The 23,029-nt window shown below is 41.0% G+C and overlaps 1 protein-coding gene across 7 annotated transcripts in view; it reads left to right on the forward strand.

Annotated features, from left to right (window-relative positions):
- Positions 1-23,029, forward strand: part of sorcs1 (sortilin-related VPS10 domain containing receptor 1) — a 129,522-nt gene that overhangs the window by 52,937 nt on the left and 53,556 nt on the right. For all 7 annotated transcript variants that reach the window (XM_025058858.1, XM_025058857.1, XM_017035303.2 and 4 more), the window contains exons 2-4: positions 884-951; positions 7,322-7,421; positions 21,192-21,350. In XM_025058858.1, the coding sequence (XP_024914626.1) occupies positions 884-951; positions 7,322-7,421; positions 21,192-21,350 (327 nt within the window). The remainder of the gene's footprint in view (positions 1-883; positions 952-7,321; positions 7,422-21,191; positions 21,351-23,029) is intronic.

A 23,029-nucleotide genomic window follows, 5' to 3' on the forward strand; every position in this document is an offset into this window, starting at 1 on the left:
GGTGGCTTTCACTCGGCGTTATCAACCCTGTGTTGCTGATGGAGCTGGATAAGTGACAGAGCAACAGTGGAGACTTGATGAAAGGCAGACAGTATCTCCGGTGAAGACTCTTCTTCCATCATCTGCTTCTTCAGCGTTGTATCCATTTCAAACACAGCTCCACTCACAGAGTAAATAGACTGTGAGTTTCCAAGCTGCTTCACTTCTTAGACGCCTGCGGCAGAAATGTGCTGTTTCTGCCTCTTGTTTTTTGCCCCGGGGGCTGCAGCTGACCCACTTTTCTTTCAAGCCCAGCTCCTTCAGGATGTTAACAGAACAGTGAATATTTACAGTGGTGTGTTCAGAATCAATCTGAGATGATTAAGCCGTGAGTCTAGGAGGGTGTTGTGTCAGGAGGGGATGTGTGTGATTGTATGCCTGATCAGATCCTTCCGTGTTCACCGGGTGACCTTTGTGTAAAGGTCACACTGTCAACTGCTAAACTTTTTGCTGCAAACTTAGAATGAGATGTTCCACCACAGTCTCTCTTCTTCTTATTATTATTCTCCTTCTTAATCTGGAGACCATTTTCTGTCGGAAGATCGGATCTGCTCTGATAATCTGAAATACATAAGATATGTATTATTATTTATTTGTATTTAATGAAAAACATTTACAAAAATGTCCTGTGTATTTTTTTATTTAAAAAAAAAATTGAACACCCTAGTGGGCAGGTTCTGGCCCCTGGGCCATATGTTTCACACCCCTGATGTCCAAATGTCAGTCATGTTGTTGAATTTGATGGTAGTTGTTTGACCTCCGTCCTGCTCAGTTCAGCATCAGCACAAACTTCAACTGTATGATGATTGTTTACCAAATGTTTTTTTTGTTTTTCGTCCTGCAGGTGATTCTGATGCTGACCAAACTGTTTGACTTCAACCTCAACAGCGTGACTGAGAGTTCATTATGGAGGTGAGCCCGTCTCTCTCACACACACACACACACACTCCTGCAGCATTCGTAAACATGTAAGAACAAATTGGTCAGAAGAGGATTGCTGGACATCTTTTACAGTCCGCTGCTTTTAAATCCGTGGTTTGAACTGCTCCCAGCTCCTCTTTTAGGTCCTCAGAATACCAACACCCACCAGGATCTCAGCACAATAATGACTAAAATGTTCAAAGCTAATAAAAGAGGCAGCAAAGGCGGTCAGAGAGAATGGACTTCTCTTGAAAGACTCAGCGCTACTGCCCTTGAATGGTTTCAATGTCTGTGGGCACCAAAGATCCCCTGCATCAAAGTGACTAATCAGCAGCACCGTGGCTGCCAGTGTTATTCAGTAAAAAAAAAAAAAAAAAACCTTGAGCAGTCTTGAACGCAGCACAGCCTTGTTCTCACTCTCAGCCATTTCTTTTGGACAGAGTTCTGACATCTTTGTGGAGGAGGGCTGTCGGGAACAAACGCTGCCGTAGTAGAACCGGAATGCAGAGATATGTGGAAAGTCATTATCAGTTTGGAATTCTGTACATACGTTTTCATTAGCGATCGCTGCAAATGAAGGCTAGCACCGTAGGCATTAACAGCTCCATCCAAGAAAGAGTATGAAAGGAGATTAAAGAATGTTGAAAGGAGCGATGACAGGCCAAGGATTTTAATTTTATCCTGGACATTACCAGAGAGTTGCCGTCTTACACTGAGAGCTGTCCAACTTCCGGCATTAACATAGGTGATTCTGATAACAAACAACATTCACTTCCTTTAAGTCCATCATAGAATTCACCTTTACCTCTGTTCATTCAGCATGAACAATCATGGTGATTTACTGAGCCGACCTCCTCAGAAAAGTGCATTAATCCATTCAGTCCACAGAGAACTGTGTGACAGAACTCTGTTTACACTTCATTTTCACACATATGAAACAACTCAGTTCCACAGTGGCGCCATTTCTCATTTGCACCTTGATGACCCAGCGATCCAAATCATTCTGAGCAGTTGTGATAAAAGCTAATGCACTGACGTCTAAGAAGGAGATTGTAGCCATATTCTGAATAAAGTCTGCTCTTATGAGACTTTACATCTCAAAATATCTGCCCCAATGAAACCTGAAAGTTATATTACTCAGCATTCAAAGGCTCTTTAGTCCTCCATCACTAGCGTTTAAATTTTTATTTTGTGACTTTAGGTTTGAAAATATTTGGATCAGATCAGTAGAACTGGAGTTCCTGGTCCTGCAGAACTATCACTGAATTTCTTCTTTATTCTCTTGTTGATTGAGGACAGCCAAGGGCAACTTTTCTTTCAGAGGAATTACTAATATTATGGGTACTGACTCCAACAGGGTACTTTTTTAAACCTTAAGTTACAACAAATGTTAAAGGGTGCAGTGTTCAGCTTTGTGGCGTTTTTCAGGGCTCCGTCTCAGATCCTTTGCTATTGTTACTCTAAATATTCACTGGGCACAATTTTTACCACACACACGGAATTACCATTCCGCAATTTGCGGATGACATACTCCTGTTCCTTTGTCTACAATTGCACTTATACAGTGGAACCTCGGTTATCGAACACCTCCCTTTCAAACAATTAAGTTTTCGAACAAAATGTGTTATCACAAATTGCTCTGGTTGTTGCACCATAACTAGGTTGCCAAACAAGCACACAATATCACGCAGGCAGCGAGTGATCACTGAGTGACTGAGTGTGTGGTGTCAGTCCTGCCTCAGCCCACACTTGGGATACACACGCTAAGAACTGTTGTCTGATCTTTCCAGTATTTCTTGTGCTGTGCTATTTGGGGTTTTTTTGTATTCCATAAATCACCATGGGACCTATAAAAGCTAGTGTGAGTGGAAAGGCAAAAAAAAAAAAGTAGGGTCGTCGATTTATACCATCATTAAGAACAAAGAAGCATAAAATAAGCTTGCCAAAGGAGTGACTGTGATCACCAAGCAAAAATCTTAGACATTAGTAGAAGTGGGGGAAAAAAGGAGTTGGCCGGTGACAGTATTTCGGAGACAATAATTTGTGAATAACGAAAATAAAATTGTCTTTCCTATTGATAGCGTTATTCAGTTGTTTTTATGTTTTTAGATTTAATTATTTCCGTTGGTTTTGTGTATGAACTTGTACTCGTTTCAGTTTTCAAACCTTTCGGTTCATGAACGGCCTTCAGGAACGAGTTAGGTTAGAAAACTGAGATTCCTCTGTATATCATTGTCTATCATTTCTACTGGACTCAAATGGCTGGATATAATTACATGTTCTAGGTCCAAATAGGGGCAAAAGGTATTTAAAAAAACAACTTTTGCAGCCAAATTTATTCCCAATAGAACTTTTTGTGACTATTGAAAGCTTGTTAGGTAAACACAAGCATCATTTTTTATGGTAATTTCTTGCATATCCTATGTATGTTCTTTGTAAATACTTGCTGGTGTTTAAAGATTTTGCTAATATTTTTATCATTTATTAAAAGAAAACTGTAGACAGAATAAGAGATAAAACCTCTGCAGAATCCCATTAAACAGTGAGGTGGATGTAAACGGATGAACTCCACGGGGTGTTGGTCCTCGGGGGAGTTCCTCTAAATTCGTATAAATTCAGAATGTAGAGGAAAAGTACGTTCATACACAGAATACTCACACTTTGAGCCTTCGTCCACAGTTAGGGCAAATCTACCACATTGTGGCTGCTGTTTACCACACGAAGAATAAAGTGAGGCTGCAGCTCAGTGTCTGCGATGGCACTGCATTACTTTTTAATGTAACCTCTATTAGTGACATTCTTTCACCTGTTATAAATCTGCTGTCCTGGGAAAACAAAGCCTTAAGTAATAGATGGATGATTAAAAGGTGCTTGTGGATGCTGGAGCAGAATGACAGGAAGACTGATGGGCGAACAGATGATAAGCATTCTGAGAGAGCTGGGAGGATAATGAGAGTGAGTGCATTGGAGAACATTAGTGTGCGATTTACAGGCGGGGAGGAAGGACAGAGCAGCAAAGTGACAGATGAGTGCGTTTTAGATTTCCAGAGCTCCACAGCTCCTTGGGGAGGTTCCGCGGGTCAACTGCCTACTGCGGCAACAGACACAAGCATGAGGCAATCTCTTGAAATACTTCAGGTAAACCTTTTATATCATGTGACTGGCACGAATCTGTCGACAGAGTCATAACTGGGCTTAGCTCTGGACAAATTTGCTCCAAGTTCTTTTTTTTTTTTTTCAAGTCATATGGAAGGAATGGTTCACAGTTAAACGGTGCTGTAAGTACTTTCTGGAAATTAACAGACCCTATATACATGTACGCATGAGTACTTCAAACTGTCGTTAATCAGACTCACGGCAGAAAATGAAACGGCTCAGTAGGAACTGAGGAAAACCGTACGCAAGAATCTGAAGTCATTATATTTGAAACTCCATCTAATAAGTAAGTTCAGACGTAATTCTAATTTAGCCCACAGGGTGTTAGATGGGAGGATCAAAGAGGGGATGGCCAGGCTTTTGGTGTCTGTGTGTGGGGGGTATATGTCAGCGTGTCCTCAGATTAGCTACACTGCTGGGGTCGACAAAAAAATCCTGCAGTTGGACGTTTGCAGATGTCCAATCAGTGAGGAACTGTTTTGAGGTTGAAGGTTTAGGTTAGTGTTAGGGTTAGAGTTATAATCAGATTATGTTATATGTTAAAGCAGGGGTTCCCTAACCCCTGGTCGGGGGACCGGTGGTAGTCCATAGGTCATTTGGTACTGGGCCGCAGTGGGACACAGTGAGAAATTGTATTTCAGTTTTACTAATTTACTTCATTCAAAAAGAATGCAGTCATATGCCTTTACTTTTTTTTCTCAAAGATAATCTGACAATGTTTCATTCAATGTCTCTCAGTGTTATTTTCCACCTTCACCTTCAGTCTCTGGCGTAAAATATTTTGTTGAAATTACGCCTCCACATAATCAGTGAACAGCTTGTGAACACACAAATGTCATTCAGACACGTCGTCCTTGGGAAACACTTTCCATCATTTTTCATTTAATGTAACTTTCACCTTGCTGGGAAAAAACAGTGACAGTGGGCTGTTTTATTGGTCCATGACCAGGGTGCTCTGACATTAAAAAAAGTCATTGGCTCTTAAATCAGACTGCGAGACTGGGACCATCGACAGTCTGATGTCACTGTCCGTGGATTGGACGGTGATGGCTGCTGATGAATTGTTCTGGACTCGAGCAGGAAGGGTTTTTCTTGGGGCAGTGGTTCCACTCTCCCGCTGACACCGAATGGACCGGTACCTGTGACTAACAGTGTCAGTGTAGCTTTTATAAACTAGAGGGTCATGTGTAGTTCAAGCTTTGTCCAGACTCACATATCAGAGCAGCAGAGAAAGGGTAGGAAAAAACACTTTTATTTACAAGGAGGGACCTTCGAAAAGACTACAAGAGACAGAAAAAAACATGTAAAACTGAACAGAAATATGAGCAGAAAAAAAAGAACTGTTTCAAAAGATTCAAGTATTCCAGAAATACAAACAAAGATTGTACCGGGCAACATTTGAAAATACACTACTGGCTCAAGAGTACTTCACATGAGTGAAGTACTGTTGAACAGTGATAAAGGACTGTACACAGTACAAAAAAGACGACAACAGAAAATCCACTGTGGCGACCCCTGAAGGGAACAGCCCGAAGAGGTAGAAGAAGAGTGCATTGATGTTGATATTATTTAGTAAAATAAACCAATAATGGCAAATGTAATTAATCAACTGTAATTACTCATTACAAAGCCTATTAATTAAGTGGTTTTTTTTATTGTTTACTTCATACTGCCTATCTTCTGTGCATTTACTGCCGGGTTTGAATGCAGCTGTTCACTCTCAGATATAGTTTTACCGCCATGTTGAATCCTCAAAGGCTAATTTCCCTCTAATACACTCTTCTACTGCTAATCTGCTAGTTGTGAGTATTGAACCCAATTTTTTATTATTATTGATGTGTGTGTATATATATATGTGTATATATATATATATATATATACATATATATATACATATATATGTTTATTGATGCAAGTACAAGTCTACTGTGGTCTACAGGAAAGTACAACATGAGCCTGTTTTGTTTGTCAGAAAGCGCTGCTGATTAAAATGACATCCTTTTGCAAATGTGTTTTTTAAGTGCAGGCTGGGTTTATCAGGTGCATTTGAAGAAAAACTATGTGTTGCGGAAACAAGGGATTTTTGTTTGACCTACCGCTTCATCTGAAGACAGATTTAAATAAAAACAACTTTGCAGGGAACCTGCTGCATTTTTAACATTTGTTCCCTATTGCTATGTTTTGGAGCTGTCATTTTTCAGCTCCACTCCTAAACACAGGAACTGCTCCTTTAACAGAGCCTCCAGTCGTTATTAGCACTTAGTTATTAGTAAGTATGGCGAGGCAGAGATGAATGGACTTTTTGATGAAGCATTTAAACCCATTCGTCGTCTGATTAAAGTTTATTGTTATTTTTGATGACTACTCATCAAGTCATTTCACGCTGCTTTACAACAAGTCTGTGCTATTGTCTGGTGGCTGCGTTTGAGTAAATCTTTAATTTGATTTAAATGAAATAAATATAATCTCCAGATTGTACCGAGAGACCTTTCCTAAAATCACTTTGCCCGATTTAATCAACGTGAACAAGAAAATAAAGGAAGAAGTTTTACGGGGGGGGGGGGATCATTGAGTATTTCCTGTGATGGACTGGTGGACTTTGGCCTTTTCACCCTCTCGCCCTCTGTTGAATGCAAGCTACCTTCAGATGCACACTCTCTCTGCCTGCGGTGCTTCTGTTAGTGTCCAGGATTTTAAATAAACTTCCCATATACTTTGGATCATTTGCAAATAGAAAACTCAAATGTCAATGCTACATAGCAGTGATGCTTTAAGTTTTATTATTATATTCCTTGAGCACAGACACTTCCTGTCTACACACCAAGTACACAGGTTTCCCATTCATTAATAAACAGGTAGTGGTCCATTTCTACACTCCGTGTAACACGTATCCACTTCTGTCCTTTTTGGTACACATTTTGCCTAATGGAAGGTGAGTAGAAAACAAGTCAGCCAACATCGTAATTAGCAGGAGGCTTCTACTGTGATTAAAACTGTGTGCCACGAGTGGACGATTTAAGAATAGCTATTTATGATGTTTATGTAAATACGCTCTTCATATGCACACACATACACACACACAGATTTCTAAGGTACACCAGTGACCGTGCGCTCACTGTTCTTTGTGTCGCCCTAATTACATCCAATGTACCTCCGCTTTTAATTGTGACCAAAACTTCATCAAAACTTTGTGATTACGTTTCAGGTCGACCGATTACGGAGCCACGTACCAGAAGCTGAATGACAAAGTGGGAGCCAAGACAATCCTCAGTTACTTGTATGTGAGCCCAAACAACAAGAGAAAGGTAAATGACTTCCTCCCTCTGGGTTTTGATAATTGTCTGGAGCCTTGGAGCTGATCTCTCTTTCTCCCGCTCCACTGCCTGTTGTTTGGTGCACAGTGTGTGAAGTCGACCACGAGCAGACACGCTGAAACCATCTGACCCGTTCTTCTCTGTTTGATTCTGCCTCTGTCTCTGTCTGTCGCAGCGGCAGTAAACAAATCGTCCTCCAGGCTTTGAAAGTTTCTTTTCTTCACACCTGTCTTCATCAAACCAAACCAAGCAAATAGTGGATTTTATTTGTTTACACCTCGATGGAAAGTTTTGAAAAGGAATAATTACACAGTCAAAATTATACATTTAAATTATATTAGCATTTGAGTGGAAAGTGTATTTGGTATTAATACTACTATTAACTACTTGGGAAATATTGTTGCAGGTTGGAGTATGCGGGCAGAATTTTCTTCAATACTTTGTACTTTATTAGAAATCTTGCACTGTGAGTCTGGAACAGTAGTTTTGTGTATTTCATCGTGTATTATTTATAATATAAATCCAATTAGAAAATAACAGACTCAAGGATGACCTCCTTCCGATGAAACGGGTATTCTGGTCTCTGAATGGAGGCGTGGGTTCGAATCCCACTTCTGACACATATTTCCTGAAGGGAAACTCCTGACACATTCATAAAGTTCAGTTTTACCTTTATTTAAAAAAACTGGTGAACTGAGACAGCTGTATTTTCTTAATTGTGAAGTAGCCTGTACCTGTAGTATCAGCTGAGAGAGAGGCTTTGTCCTGATGGTGAGGGTCTCTCACAGGGACCTTGGTGTTTAGAACGTAATGATTAGAAACCACTTAGTTTCTAATCTCAGCTGCTTCAGAGCTGGATGGAGGAACAGAGGCCAACCACTCCACCTGGGCTTTAAACAAATTAAAAGAAAATGTGAGCGTTAACAGGTTTTTCGGAGCCCACATTCATTTCCATCCACTTGTTGAGGTTCTATAATGGCTCTGGTCCATTAGGAGTCTAGATGTTTCTTTTTCTCTTCCGCCTGTTCTGCCGTCTGGGTTTTAGACAAATACATAGATACATAAATTTGATGTTGTACTGACCTGTATTTTTTAAATTTGTTTTTACAATTAACATGCAAATATTCATGGAGTTGGTTTATTTTAGTGTTGCATTTAAACGTCTGACCACTGACATTTTAGTAACCTGATGTTAAGCACGGAACAGCATTGTGTTTACTATGCTGACAGGTTTCCTACAATAATTGTTGAAAAAAACCCTCAATATATCATCATGTCTATAGTATCGCAGTATATCGTAGTTGTCATGTTTCCCATGGATTGTATCGCCAGATTCTTGCCAATACAAATCCTATTTTCTACGTTCTTCTCTGAATAAGAGCTGCACAAACGGTGTGTTTGTGGACAGTCAGAAGTGGACCATAGTAAAAACAGTGACACGTGATGCATAGATACAGTAGTCGGTTAATTATCTTCATCTCACACGTGCTCACGGCCTTCGTGGATCTCATTTCCACTTTTTTTCCTCTGGTGCCAAAACAGGCCATTTGTAATGATTTATGAAAACACAGACACACACACACCTCTGTGTGTGTGTTTGTGTAGAAACGCTGAAGCCGCTCAGCCTACTGTAATTACAACCTGGCATTAGGAGAAAACGGGCGAGAGATGAGATCGTTGTGTTGTCAGGTCATTATCAGACTGTGATTAAACCCAGATCAGAGGTGGAACGTTAGTCAGGACGCGTCAGACTCACTTCCATGATGGGCCGAGCTGACATCAGCTGAGCCGGACAAACTGAGCCCACTCCTCTGTCTGGACCTTTTCCGGGCCTGTAATGGCCTGTTCCTGTTTAATTTGATTGTCGGAGTATAATGAGCAGCCGCAGGCTTGTACCTTCTCTCTGCTCTTTCTTTTTTATCCACTCCAGTATAAATGGAGCTGCTGTTGTTTACTGTAACTGCCAATAATGTGATGCGTGCAGTAAAAGCTCAGGCTCAGGCTCACAGCAACAGGATTAGAGGCATAAACAGAGTCGGGAAATCACACTTACTGTTCCTATCTGAGCCCAACGATTTCACCTACAACAAATTCAGGTACCAGCTTTCATTGGTGTACTTGCCAATATCAAGTGGCATCACCGATGCTTCTTCCAGTCCAGTTGCCTTTTATTTTACTCCTTTTAATTTACTGCTTCACATTGGGTCATAGTTAATGAGCCATGAGCGACAGTGAGGACACAGAGGATTAAAAAACTGTTTTACTGACACAAACTGTCACATCAGACACTATATTGTCTAAACTAAGGATGAATTCATTTTAAAAAAAATTTAAAAAAATAATTAGAATTTTCTTTTACAAGTAAACACAGCCAACTGATCAGAGAGGAAGCAGAGTTTTTACACTAGTTAAAAGTTTAATTTGAAAACACTGATTTTCAGTAAATCAGTAAAGTTACTTATACTTAAGTTACATACTTAAGTTATCGTGTAGAACTATTTCCATTTTTCAAAAATGAAATGAAAACAATTTTGCCTGTATTTCTTGCTCTGTGCTATTTCTTATGTTTGCTTTATTCCATAAATCATTGTGGGATGAAAAAAACAGTGAAAGTGGAAAGGCGAAAAGAAAAGTAGTGAGAACAACAATAGAAGTGAAGAAAGATTATACGAAAGCATCTGGCTTTACAGTATGGCAAAGTTGTTGATTTGTACCATCATTAAGAACAAGGGGATAACTAAGGTTGTCAAAGGAGTGACTGTGACCACTGCACAGGCGTTCCACACAGCTATTGGACCTCAGATGTACTCACTGTGCGTCTGTGCTGTTCGGTTCACCCATGATCCCAAAGCTATCCTTGAGAACTGTCCAAAGCCCTGACTGAAGTCCACTTGTTACCAAGGAAAACACTGTTCTGTACCAGGGCTCACTCTGCCGTGAAGTCCAAGCAGCTCTGGGAAGTCCTTAACAGTAAAAGTGTGACAGGTTATACATCAGTGGCATAACACCATCTCTGCAGCTGGGAGTGTTCCCTGCACCACTGTAAACAATAGGAGAGGTGAAAAAGAACAGGTCTGGAACCAGTTAGGGATTTTCAAAAAGTTGATGATCCAGCTGCAGGAGGAAATCAGCCATGAAGCAGCTCAGTCAGGGAGGTGATGAATGTTGGTTGGGTTGTCCAGTTCTTCTTTTCCTCGGGGCTGGTGCTGGGAAGAATGTGTGGACATGTAGTCTCGTGCAACCGGTGTTCTACTGGACTTTATATTATTCATGTTTTTCATGTGTTCAGAATTATTTTTCATTTTGACTTCAAGCCCTTAGACAGACCTTTTGGGAACCGTTCTGTCTGAAAGGAAGATGACAGAAGTGGGGATTATTTTAAAGTACAACTATTTGGGTCACGTCATTATGTCACAAAGTGGTACCACATTGTGATTGAACTACGGCAGTAGTTTCTCAGATTTGAGATGCACCTCTCCTCACCCCTGCAGAACTTCACCTGTCCTAATGAATGCAGATAATTGCATTTAAAAAAAAAGAGTTACATTTCGATTGTGCCCTTTTCAAAAGATACGTTTTCTCAGGCAGTTGCCATGGTAATGCATGGCCTTATAAACATGAAGAGAAAATAGGTTCTGGATTAGAGGAGGAAGTTGTCAAATATTCATGATCATATTTTTTCAGATCAGTTGTGGAGACTGTGACAACAGATATACATTTTTGTAAAAAATAAATAAATAAATAAAAAATCAACCTGAATCTAAGTCCTTGAAGTGGAATTATTTGGAAACACTTCCACTTCTCCTCCCCCCCCCCCCCCCCCCCCCCACACACACACACATATGCAGTGTATTTTTCTGACCTCCATACTTCTGGTACCTTTTACAATGGAGGACACATTCGGAGTCTTAAATGTAATAATCGTTGTTTAATGTTATGCAGTTCCGTTTAAAAAAAATGAAATGAGAAATTAGTTTTGAGTTTTGTTATGGTTGGATTTTGCTGCATTTGTGGACTCTGTCACTTTGACCCATCGATCGCTTTGAGTTATGTCTCGTTGATTACATTGTTTTTTGGCTGTGACTCAGTAAAAGTAAATTCACTCCATCTGCTGTGGCTTTTACATTCCCATCCTTAAAAAAGGAAACGAAACAGTAAAGAGCATCACAGCAGTATCTACAGTTGTGACTGTGAGCTTGCACAGTCCTGACTAAATACCAGTCCCTGAAGCCTACTTTCATATTGTCTGTTTAAGCTGTAGTGGCTCTCTCCGTGGTGCTGAAAAGGAGCAGCAACAAATGGTGCCTCCAATTTTTTTTAGTTAGTGGACAACTGTTAAATATAACTACTTGCAGCTCACATTCAAGTCGTTGTCTTCATACGTTAACATTTTATAATTCTTTAGTTTAACAGGCTGATAAATTCTGCCAAGCAACAGGCAGCAGATTTTGTAGAAGGTCGAGAAGTGGATTCTTTGGTAAAAAAAATAAATGAATAAATAAAATCTTGATGCCCAGCACATTAGTAATCATGCTGGAGACCTTGGACTGCGATTGACTTGTATTGTCCCACATGACAAAAACTAAAGGAGACTGTGTGGAACAGAAATTTAGTGATGGCTCTATACTTCTCTTTCAATTACCAGTACTGCAGCTTGTAGTATCTGCCTGTTTTTTTTTATGTTTGAACCTGAAATTTTGACCAATACCTGATCGATACCAATCTTCAGTATCAGATAGAACCATCCCTACATTCTGAGGATGTTGATGTTTTAGAGTTACTTCACTTGGACTGTAGTTGTTAATGTAAGATTGAAAAGCTGCTGTTCCGTCAGTACGTTTCCCCAACCTACGCACAAGAGAGCACAGTGGAACTCTGGGCATTGAACCGGTGACCTTTTTACTGTAAGACAAAAGCACAATCCACTTTCTCACCATGTGGCCCGGGGAAACTCACTACTTCATTAGAACACACTTCACTCTCTGCCCAGTTTCTCCTTCCTCCTACTTTCCTCTCTTCACTTTTATAAGCACGTTTCACCTCTGGGTATATTTACTGTAGTATTTTTAGCACTTATTTACTGTATTTCCCCAGGTTAACCAGGTAATATATGGGTATCCTTCACAGTATGTATTTTAAAGCCAGAGCCCAAAGTTTTCTTCGACTTTTCTTTGTAACTCTTGAATTCTGTATTTATAATGCAGGGTGTTTTAAAAAGGACTGTGAGGAAAAGACGCTCTTATTAACCAACTGTTGTTTATCAACACTTCCCACCATCAGTGGGAGCGGTGCAGAGAATCTGCAGTCCTAGTGTTTACACTGTCTTGGTGGAGGCAGGAGTCCAACATCTTTATTTGCAAACCACCCAGTGGACGCTTTCACCTCCTCGTGTTAGACTGACAGATGGCTGTACAGGCACTGCCATCCATCTTGTTAATGTAGCTAAAATTGAATACAAGAATGAAAGAAAATACACAGAAGCACAGTTTGGAAGCAAACACGGAATAATTTTTTTTTAGAAAAACAAAAAAACAAAACTCAAATGCACGTAGACACGTCTGCTCTTTCCTCCCACGTGCAGTTATTTCCAGAATCCACATATTCACACATTCTTGTGAGGAGACAGAGCAAAAGGTGCAGTTGCTCCATCATCACCCCCCAGGCATGCATGACGACATGTGACCGCTGCTGCTGGTCAACAAAGGCGCCTTTATGCTTGAGGTAGTGTACGAGCCTTCAGTGGCTGCTTGGAAACCAGGGGTGAGATGGTAACAGTAGAATAAAATAAACGAAAATAAAATAAAATCTATTATGATAGGTGTAATTGTCTTTTAAAGTACGTATTCAGGCTAAATACCACAAATGTTCCAGCAGTCAGTTCTCCAACAGTGCTACCCAGGGATTAAAAAAAGAACAGTGAGATTAAAACCAAAACAGCAATGTTAAAAACCAGATGGAGAGTCATAAGTGAGGCTCAAAATACTAAAAGATTTTTGATATTAAAAAAAATGTGTTAAGAAAATTTTTAAACAACTCCACAGTCTTTGATGGCCTCGTCTGGTCAGGTATGGAGTTCCACAGTAGAACAGTTCTATGGAACGCTGTGTCTCCAGTGGTGTGGAGTTCAGTTCAGTCAGGTGGTCCGGGGCATGGCCATGTAGACACTGAAAGGTCAACAGACTGAACCCTCTGTTGGATCAGTTCTTCTCAAATAGCAGAGCGGACCCCTGGAGAGGCACGTTGACCTCCAATCACTAGGTGGCAGCAACTCATACAGTGGTCATACAAATAAAAATATACGTTATCAGGTTTTCAATAGTATTTTAATTCGCAGCGGTGTGGGTTGGAGGGGTCGGAAGTGGGGGGGGCGTGAAAACATTTCTGTCCCCAAGGGGGTGCGTGACTGAAATTAAAATGAGAACCACTGTGTTGGACGGAGAACCAGTGAAGAGAATGGGAGGTGCTGGGATGTGAACCCTGGCATCACTGTTCTTAAAGAACAGTGGAGTTTCTTGAGAGTCCTGCTAGAAGTTGTGACAATGAGTGCAGTGTGAACGACCTGGACCATGTAAGAGTATCACTGATGGACAGGAAGGAGTGGAGTTTGATATCCCTCAGACGAAAAAACTTTTGCAGAGTCTTCACGGTGTTCAGATGAAAATGAGGGGACGAATTGGACATCTGGGTGAGAAGGCTCTTAGATGAAGACTTGACTGTTTCAACTCCAAGGGTTCCATTGAAGTGAGATCAGTTGACATGTTGTGGCTTTTATACTGAGAGAACGTGAAAAGTGTTCATTTGGAAAAGAGTTTCAGGTTTGAGCTGGAGTGTTTGTGTGAGAGCAGATTATTACAGTAACTGGCTAAAGAAATCGTTACTGTCTCCAATGGCTTGAAAACAAAGGGAAACTCTCCAGTGGACTTCTGAAGTGAACAGTGGTTTATGTCTCTGCTCCTTTAAACTCTCGCTCTTTGTCTCAACACAAAGCTATTGACTGAAGCACAAATCACAAGGCTCCAGTGTTCTCCCTGTGAAAAGGCCTCATTGTGCCTGTGTGCTGGCTCGCTACCGGCCAGTCCGTCCTTGAGAGCGTGCACGTGAGATTGTGCGCTCGGCGGGTTCCAAAACAATTGTGGCCTTTCAGCAGCTGAAGGCGTCTCAGCAGTCAAACAGGTGGGGAATACATGAATTCACCTGGGTAGAGAGACTCACTCACACACACACACACAGACACACACACACACACGTAAGAGTAAACTATTACATCTGATCCTCAGAGTGCAAAGTGACAAGGACAGAGAGATAAAGAGCTGAGCAGGAAAAACAAACGGAATTTTAAGTCTTCTACGATACTCAAAGGGAAAACAACTATCTTATGACGTCAGTTAAATTCAAGACCATTTCATAAAAGGCAAAGAAAATATCAAAGTTTTCTCATACCTCCTCTCATCTTTTGTTTCTTTTAATTCTAAAAATATATAAAATGTCCTGCTGTTCAATCTAAAAAGTACACACTGCAGCTTATATTCAGGTTTTTACAAACCACGAGTGTAAAAACACACAAATGCAGCTCACACTCACTGTCGTCCATCGAATCTGTGCTTCAAGCCGTATGTTTTAGAAGAAATGAGCACTCGGCCACCTAGAGGACCACAAAAGAACTCAGTTTTGTGTCTGTGGGTCAGAAGGGACTAGGACTACATTGGTTATCACCAGAGATATGTTATCCAGGAGAAGATCAGTTACAATGTAGCTTTTGACCACATGGTGGCAGTAATACATCAGTCAGTTCTTTAACAAGCTGCGATATACAAAGATGAAGACTGTCTTCTTCTCTATGCTAGCTGTTGCGAAAAATATGGAGAAGTTTTCAAACGAAAAAATGAAGATGAGCGTCATGCAGACCTCGCCCAAAAGACTAAATTTTTGCGTAGTTATGATTCTGACTTCTTCAATTACAGCTTTGTAAAAGAATGTGGATTATTATTGAATACAATTCAGACAGCGAGTCATGTCAATTAAATGTGTACAGCACGTCCACACTTTGTTGGCCTCGGAGCTGCTTCTCAACTGACCAGACCAAACTAATCTACCTACATTGATGTTTAATATGTATTTAGCTATTTGAGCTGAATATACTTTATAAAATAGCTGTAAATGTATGGCACTTTGTGATTCAATAATTGTATTGCTGCTAATGTAATTCTAGAGATTTATTATAAAAAAGCAGCTGTAGGTCGACATTAGACAACATTAATGCCTGAAAAAAGTTTCAGTGAAAGCCACCCGTTCTCCTACAACTGTTCTTTTTCTTTTACAGACCTCTCGACTTTCCTCCACTCTGTCTCTCTTTACACCCATTTAATGTGAGGCTGAGCTTTTTCAATGAAAGTGAAAAATAATTTAGATTCTTCCTGAGACTAATAGATAAGAGAAAAGGACATTTCAAGAAGATACGCTGCTTTAAGGAGACTGTCATTGTAATTGTAAAGACATTTTGAAACTAAAATAAAGAGTGCATGAATCAGCCTACGGCAGGAAAAAGGCTGCAGGACATTTATGGAGATGTGTCCTGATAAAACAGGTCAAGTGTGTTCTCCACACACGCTCGCACTGAGCAGACAAACCTGCAGGGATGAACCTGATGGAGAGTGACCCGCTGATGTACACTCGACATCTGAACTGCACACGCTGTAGTGTGGGGGCGAAGATGAACGCACAGTCAATGGTGTCTTTGTCCGCCGTTATTTTTCCCAGGGCTGAAAATCCAAACTCATCTACAGAATGTCTTAGAATGTCAACACACTGTTGCTTTTGAGGAGAAAGGTTGAGGGCGGTTGGTAAAAGCTGTGGTAGGAGGGCTGCGTTTGTCAATCCCAAGGCTTCAGTCTCCAAATGTGTGTGGCCAGCAGAAGTGGGAAATCCCCACAGAGTCTGGAAACAGTACTAGATCATCTGCATAACATTGTATTAATTAATATCTGTAGCTTATCTATTAATGATTACTAAAAAATATTATAAATGAATAGTGTTTTCAGTTATGGGTGCAATATTTTTTGGTGTGATTTTATACTGACCCAGGAAAATCAGGTGCTGGAGCTGGACTTGGTCCCATGACCAAAGTGTGGTACAGGAAAGAGCACATCTAATTTCTGTGTGGGTTCTACTACTACTTGGATAGTAGGAGTTTTACCCAATTGTTGCTGCAGACAGGGGGCGACACAGTCACAGTCTTTAATTAATGGTGAGCCACTGTTACCTCTTTCTGTTTTGTATTTATTGTTTGAACTAAAGAGTTGATCCTCTAGTTGGGGCCCACCCCCCACTTTGGGGACAACTAGTTGAAGCTGCCCCTGTTTTCCATTTTATTCGTACACTCAAAAGTATAACGTCATATAAACTGTAATGTCATTTTTAAACACTGCCTCCTACTGTTGCCTTTAGCACAAAAGGCTGAAAGGCAGTGGAGAGTAAATACAGTAAACTCTCAAATCCTCCATGTACAGCTTTGTACTCTGATGGAGCCACATACTTCATGTTTATCACTATCTATACGGCAGGTGATGTGATTTTCTGATAATAAGAAGCAGTTTGTTCTCAGTTCCAAGCGACACTTATTTTTACAGAACACATAAATAATGTGGTTGTTGCTCTTCGTCCCCCTTCAGCCTGTTTCCAGATGTAACTGCTGGGGGCCTTGGAGTTACGGAGACATTCCGAGTCTTTCAGGAAACTGCGGTAAATTGGTCACAGATTGATATGGAGGAATTATAATCCAATTACTGGGTGACTGCGTGAAATGGGAGATATGAAGCTAATTTCATTCATTTTCTATCTCAGTGTTTTTACTGCGGTACAGCCGAGGAGAAATTGACTGAAAAATTTCTTACACATATCTTTAATGTTCTCCAGGCTGCAGCGGCAACGCTTCATTAACCTTTGTCATTTTCAAACCTTTTAGCTCTCATTATTTATAATCTCACTCTTATTCTGCTGTCCCTGCTTACCCGCACACACACACACAGACGGCTTCACATTGACGCAGTTCATTCTCCAGCTATTTGTCCAAACCGTATACAAACATACATACATACAAATATATGACAAATTTGAATCCTCATCAAACTATAATCTCAATTTAAATTTCGAAGCCTAATCTTAAACCTTAAAATACTCACGGACGACAACGTGTCGTATTAGGTGTAGTATATCTAGCTCTACCAGAAAACACATACATTCACATGCACACACATACATACATTACACACATGGACACACACTTTTCTGATTGAACTTGTCAGCATGAGGCTCAAGCATGTGAACACCTGCCATTAGTGGTGCATGGACTGTTGTTACTGCAACTGACCAGCGGGGCTGCTGTTTCCCTACTGAGCGCTGACAAATGACTTGATATTGTGAGGCCGTGGACTATACACTGGCATACAGATGAGGGTGGTGAGTGTGTGTTTTCTCATTCACACAGAGTGTGTCCACACGATAGGCCCACTCAGATTGTCCTGCCAAAGGCCACAGCTGAACCAAATGTAAACCCCAGTGTGAATCACAGCGGAGGAGCCGCCTTAGTCAAACAGCATAACAACGTATCGACCTGTTTACAATAAAGGCAGAACAAAAACATATCAGATCAGTCCTCACTTAGAAGTGTAAAAACTCAAAAATAACCTGAGGTAAACATTTTCTAAATCATTTTCTAATTACTGCATTTTCTAATTACTGCTTTTTTAACATCAACAACGCCCTTGTTTGTTTTTATTTGATTAAAGAAGTTAAAAAATAAGTTTAATAATTATTGATTTCTCTAAATAAAATATCCTTATCTGACAAAGTGAACAAAGTTTGTCATTTCAAATCAGTCCGGCTGATGATTGAATTGATGAATAGACATCCATGTCGTGTTAAAGAACAGAAATGATAGTTTTTCATCTTTATTTGTCTTATAACTTATAATTACAGACTCATGGTACAATTACATTTATTACGTTCAACAGTAGGTGACGTGTTTGGCTCTGAACCCTATCATCTGCTCCATATTAGGTCGGCTATACTGTTTGTCTGTAACAGGACTGTTGTAGCTAACATTAGCTCCGATGTTTCTACCAATACTGTTGTAGCTGGCATTAGCTCAGGTGTCTATGCTCAAAGTACTGTGTTTAATAGTCAAAACGACTGGAATTTGCTGCAGCTTTTACTGCTACAGGCACAAGTCACCCTTGAAGAAAGGAAAATAAAATAAAAAAACTTCTGTAACTAAGTAGTGTCATCTTATACATGTCTTATAGTTTAGTAATACTTATTTGTAACTCCTAACAGTATGTATTCAGGAAAAGACATGCAGGAGTAATTTTTGCCATTTTTAACCATAATTTATCTTTTCATAAAACATATTTAAATGCTTCCTCTGTTTTTGTAACGCTGCTGCTGACAGAGAGATGAGCCAAAAAATACAACCACCTGGATGGATGACATTTTAAATCTTCAGCTCCCGCTTCTTGCTTCGTAATAATTCACTATAACTGCTGTCGAACTTGGCAGCTTTTACAAAAATGAGTCCAATAAAAGTCGACATTTTTGAGCATTAATGTTCTGGTGATCCGGTGGTCAGACGTCTGTCACAGGGAACAGTCACCAAGACTCCTGCATCTGCAGTTCTTTACTCTTCTGACACCAACAATGACCTGGAGGGTTCAGAGGTAGACACCTCCACTATGCCAAGCCAGTCTAATGACCTTTAAAGACTCATCAGCCCAGGTTCTGGGTGTGGCCTTTGTCTTGGTCTGATTTAGACTCTTTTTAGACTCTCTGGGTTTTTCCACCTTCTCACTGTGAAGCTAATCACCACGGGCTGACTCAGGAGGAGGGGAGCGTGGGAGCTTCGGCCTTCCAGCCGTGCTCCGTTGGCGCGGTGTTAATGTTTGGGGTGTGAATAGGTTATGTTTTAATGATGTCACAGCCTCTGCTGATGACTCTGGTGTGGTGCAGGTTCTTAGCTTCACTGAGACTGATGGTTTGGAGACTGTTCACGTCACCTGCTGTGGAGCCTGTGGCTCTGTGTGTGGAGGAGAGCAGCAGAGGAATCAGACAGAGAAGAAGCTGCTGAGGCTCTGAACTGCTGATGCTGCTGTCAGTACGAGGGTTTTAAGTTTAAAGTGATACTGACTCCTGCTTCACTGGTACATTTTATGATTCAGCAAAAGATGCTGACTGAGGACTTCCTGAGCATTGACTCTCCTGACGTGATGGAACTTCAGTCAATATGCAACGGTAACAAAGGCTTAGGGTCAGTACCTTCGGATGCCGCTACTGTTTGCAGACGTATGGATTGATAAGTATGTGTGTGTATTAAAGCCAATTTAAATACATGGTCACCTTAAAACTTCATGACACCTGCTGTTAAAAACCTGATGTTCTTCGGGTTATCTGGCTTCCTCCTACATTCCAATGTGGTGGAGATTGGGGATCAAGTTAACTCCAAAGTGACCAAAGGTGTGACTTTGAGTGTGAATGGCTTCTTGCCTTTATATGTGACCCTGTGATAGACTAGCTTGAGCTCTGCCACCAGCCTAAAAAGAACACACAATAAAGCAAGGTCATCAGTTAGAGCAGGGAATCAAACTGGTGACTATCTTGCAGTAAGGCAGATATTCGGTGATATCGTAAGAATGAGTTCAGACTGTACAGCATTAACTGCTGTACGTGCAGATAATCGTGAAACACCGAGCTGACACACTGATAAATAAATCAGGCTTCATCAGCATATGTGAGACAGTAGGTATAAAGTCACTTTAACTGTGGATGGTTGATGCACACACTCACAGTGAGGGCGTGTGCATGTGTGTGTGCGTGTCTCTAGTCATTCCAATTTCTGCCGTTCACGTCTTCCTTCATGCTCGCTGCTTCGGCTCAGTCAGGCCTTGAAAGCACTAATTTCCCATGAGCCCCTTCCTTTTCTTAGACGTCCAACATTTTATAGCCAATTTCTGGCACAGGGAGAAAAAAAAATCACAGACACTGGCAGATAATATCAGATGCAAATATAATTAAACAAGTGAATCCCTGTTCACACAATAACTCTTTAGATAAGGAGAGTTTACTGAGCCACTTAAACATACACATGCATATATGTACATACACTCAGTGGCACCGCTGTTTGTATTTGAACAAGCAAACTGAAAGACTTTAGGTCTTTTATAATGTACTAAAAAATAATGTTCATGTTGTTTTTCCTGCAGCAGCCATTTGCTAATAAAATGTTTTTTTTATTGCTGAGGTTCTGGTGGTTCTGACACAGAAGGGTCGTGGAGTGCGGTGAGCTGTGACCATAGATGTTAATTCAAAACAAACCTCAAATTTTGTTTTAGTCCAAACCACGACTCTCACCATTAACCTCCGCTGAAGCCTCGGAGATCAGGTTCTGATTCATTAGGGTCAGGTTCTGGTTCCAGTGTGAGTCCCTGGTGCTGTCACAGTCAGCATTTGTACCAGAGCTTAACTCACGAAGAGCTAAGAGAAAGAGTTAGTCATCACAGAGGAGCAGGACACAGGAAGTCAGCTGCAGCGTTAACACCACAGGTTTACGACTAAAGTTGGAACGAGTTTCTCAGCGGACCCGACCGTCCATTTGTCACAGGGTTTCTTCAGCGCAGAGTCAGAAAATCAATGTTGATTTGTTCTGTTACACGCAGGAAAGCAGCTGACGCCGACCTTCATTCATTCTCTCACTTGTCTTCTCCCTGGGTCCAGATCATGTTGCTGACCGATCCGGAGGTGGAGAGCAGCCTGCTGATCAGCTCCGACGAAGGCGCCACCTACCAGAAGTACCGTCTGAACTTCTACATCCTCAGCTTGCTCTTCCACCCGGAGCAGGAGGACTGGATCCTGGCCTACAGCCACGACCAAAAGGTTAGGAAACACACGGGGCACGGTGTCGGGGCAGGCGAGCGTTCAGTCAGATCACCAACAATCATCTGGAGGTTGTTGTGCCTCCGAGCCTTAAAACTGTCGTATCAGTGAGAGATCCTGTTAAACAAGAGTTGGCCTCAGAGCATGTGTGGAGACTTCATAAAAGAAAGGTCAGAGAGAGGGAAGTGTTGGATTGACAGTGAAACTTTCTCATCGCGCTTCTCTCATTATCTCACTTTGACTTCACCTTCTTATTCAGTTATTATTCAAACAGTCTAAGTGATTCCAAAAGTTTATTTAAAATTATTATGTATTCTGCTTTTATTCAGTTGAGTAAAGGTTTAAAAAAATATTTGAAATACTAATGGAAATTTGCCGTTGCCTTTGTGGTACTCTCCTTTGAAAAGTCTTGTATTACAATAATATTGAATTAGATTTTTTCAGTCAATTGATGAGCCGTCTGTCAGATTCAGCCCTACTGTGATTCTCAGAGACGGATTCAGTGGCTGCTGAATAAATGATGGTCTCGTATAAGAAGCTGTAAAACAGAGGGAGGAATATTTAATATATATGTTAGTCAGACGCAGAGGGGAGAGGAAGAAGAGGAGGAGAAATTTATCAGCATTTTAGAAATGACTGCGTTCATTAATAAAAATTCTCCTCTCTCAGCTCAGCCTGTTTGGAGCTAACGTTTCAGATATGATGAATAATGAAGACACGCGCGCACACACACACACACGCACCTCTACCACAGTAATGTAGCTCCTGTGTGATGGTTCTGCCTGAAGCCATAAACAAAACCCTATTATTAATTCATTAAATGACACTGAGCGGATGCTGCGTTTAATGAGTGCATTATAGGGATAGTTCAGGGTTTTTGAGCTGGAGCGTGCGGCGGTGACACCGACAGCTTTCGCATCTGGTCTCACAGCACCTGCTCATGAAGAAGAAGAGGAAGAATCATCCTTTTGGCAACTCTTCGTAGCACAGACATTTTTATGAGTAAATATAATTTTAACTCTTCTCTGGGGGAAGTGTGGGCGCTCTCCGCATCCCACGGAGAGTAGAGGATTCTTTTGGAGCTTGTTCAACACACTACAGCCAGGGTGGGATTTGAACTTGCAATCTTCTGGTCGCCCTAAATAAAATTGTGCTTCTTCAAAGCTGTAAAACAAGGAGCTGACTTATGAAGTGAGAACAGTGTGTCAGACATATGACAGTAGTTTGTCAAACCCTGGGGCAGCCACACTATTTACACTTGATTCCTTACTGCAATGGTGCCCAACCCCAGGTTCATGGACCGGTACCAGTACATTTGGTACTGGTACTGGGCTCCAGTGCAACATAGTGAAAAGTTAAAGGTGTCTGGTAATATTAAAAAATATATTATTATTTTTAAAATGAATTTTTAGGTTTTAAGTTTTAAAATTAATACAGCAGCGGTCCTCAACATCGGCTCTGTGGACCCTCTTAGGGCCCCCAGTTAACGTCATCTTATTTCTGATCCTCTCACAAAACGACACACACACACTGAACTCCATCAGTCCATGTGGTGGGTGAGTCTAACAGGTGAAAGCAACTGTGGATTTGTTCCCTGTCTTCAATGTGCCAACTTGGCTGACCACCACCTCCCCCCCACCCCTGCCCTCCCTGCCCCCCCCCCTCCCTCCCCCCCCTGC

Source organism: Cynoglossus semilaevis, chromosome 9 (genome assembly GCF_000523025.1).
Source record: "Cynoglossus semilaevis isolate Cse_v1.0 chromosome 9, Cse_v1.0, whole genome shotgun sequence".
Taxonomy (NCBI): Eukaryota; Metazoa; Chordata; class Actinopteri; order Pleuronectiformes; family Cynoglossidae; genus Cynoglossus; species Cynoglossus semilaevis.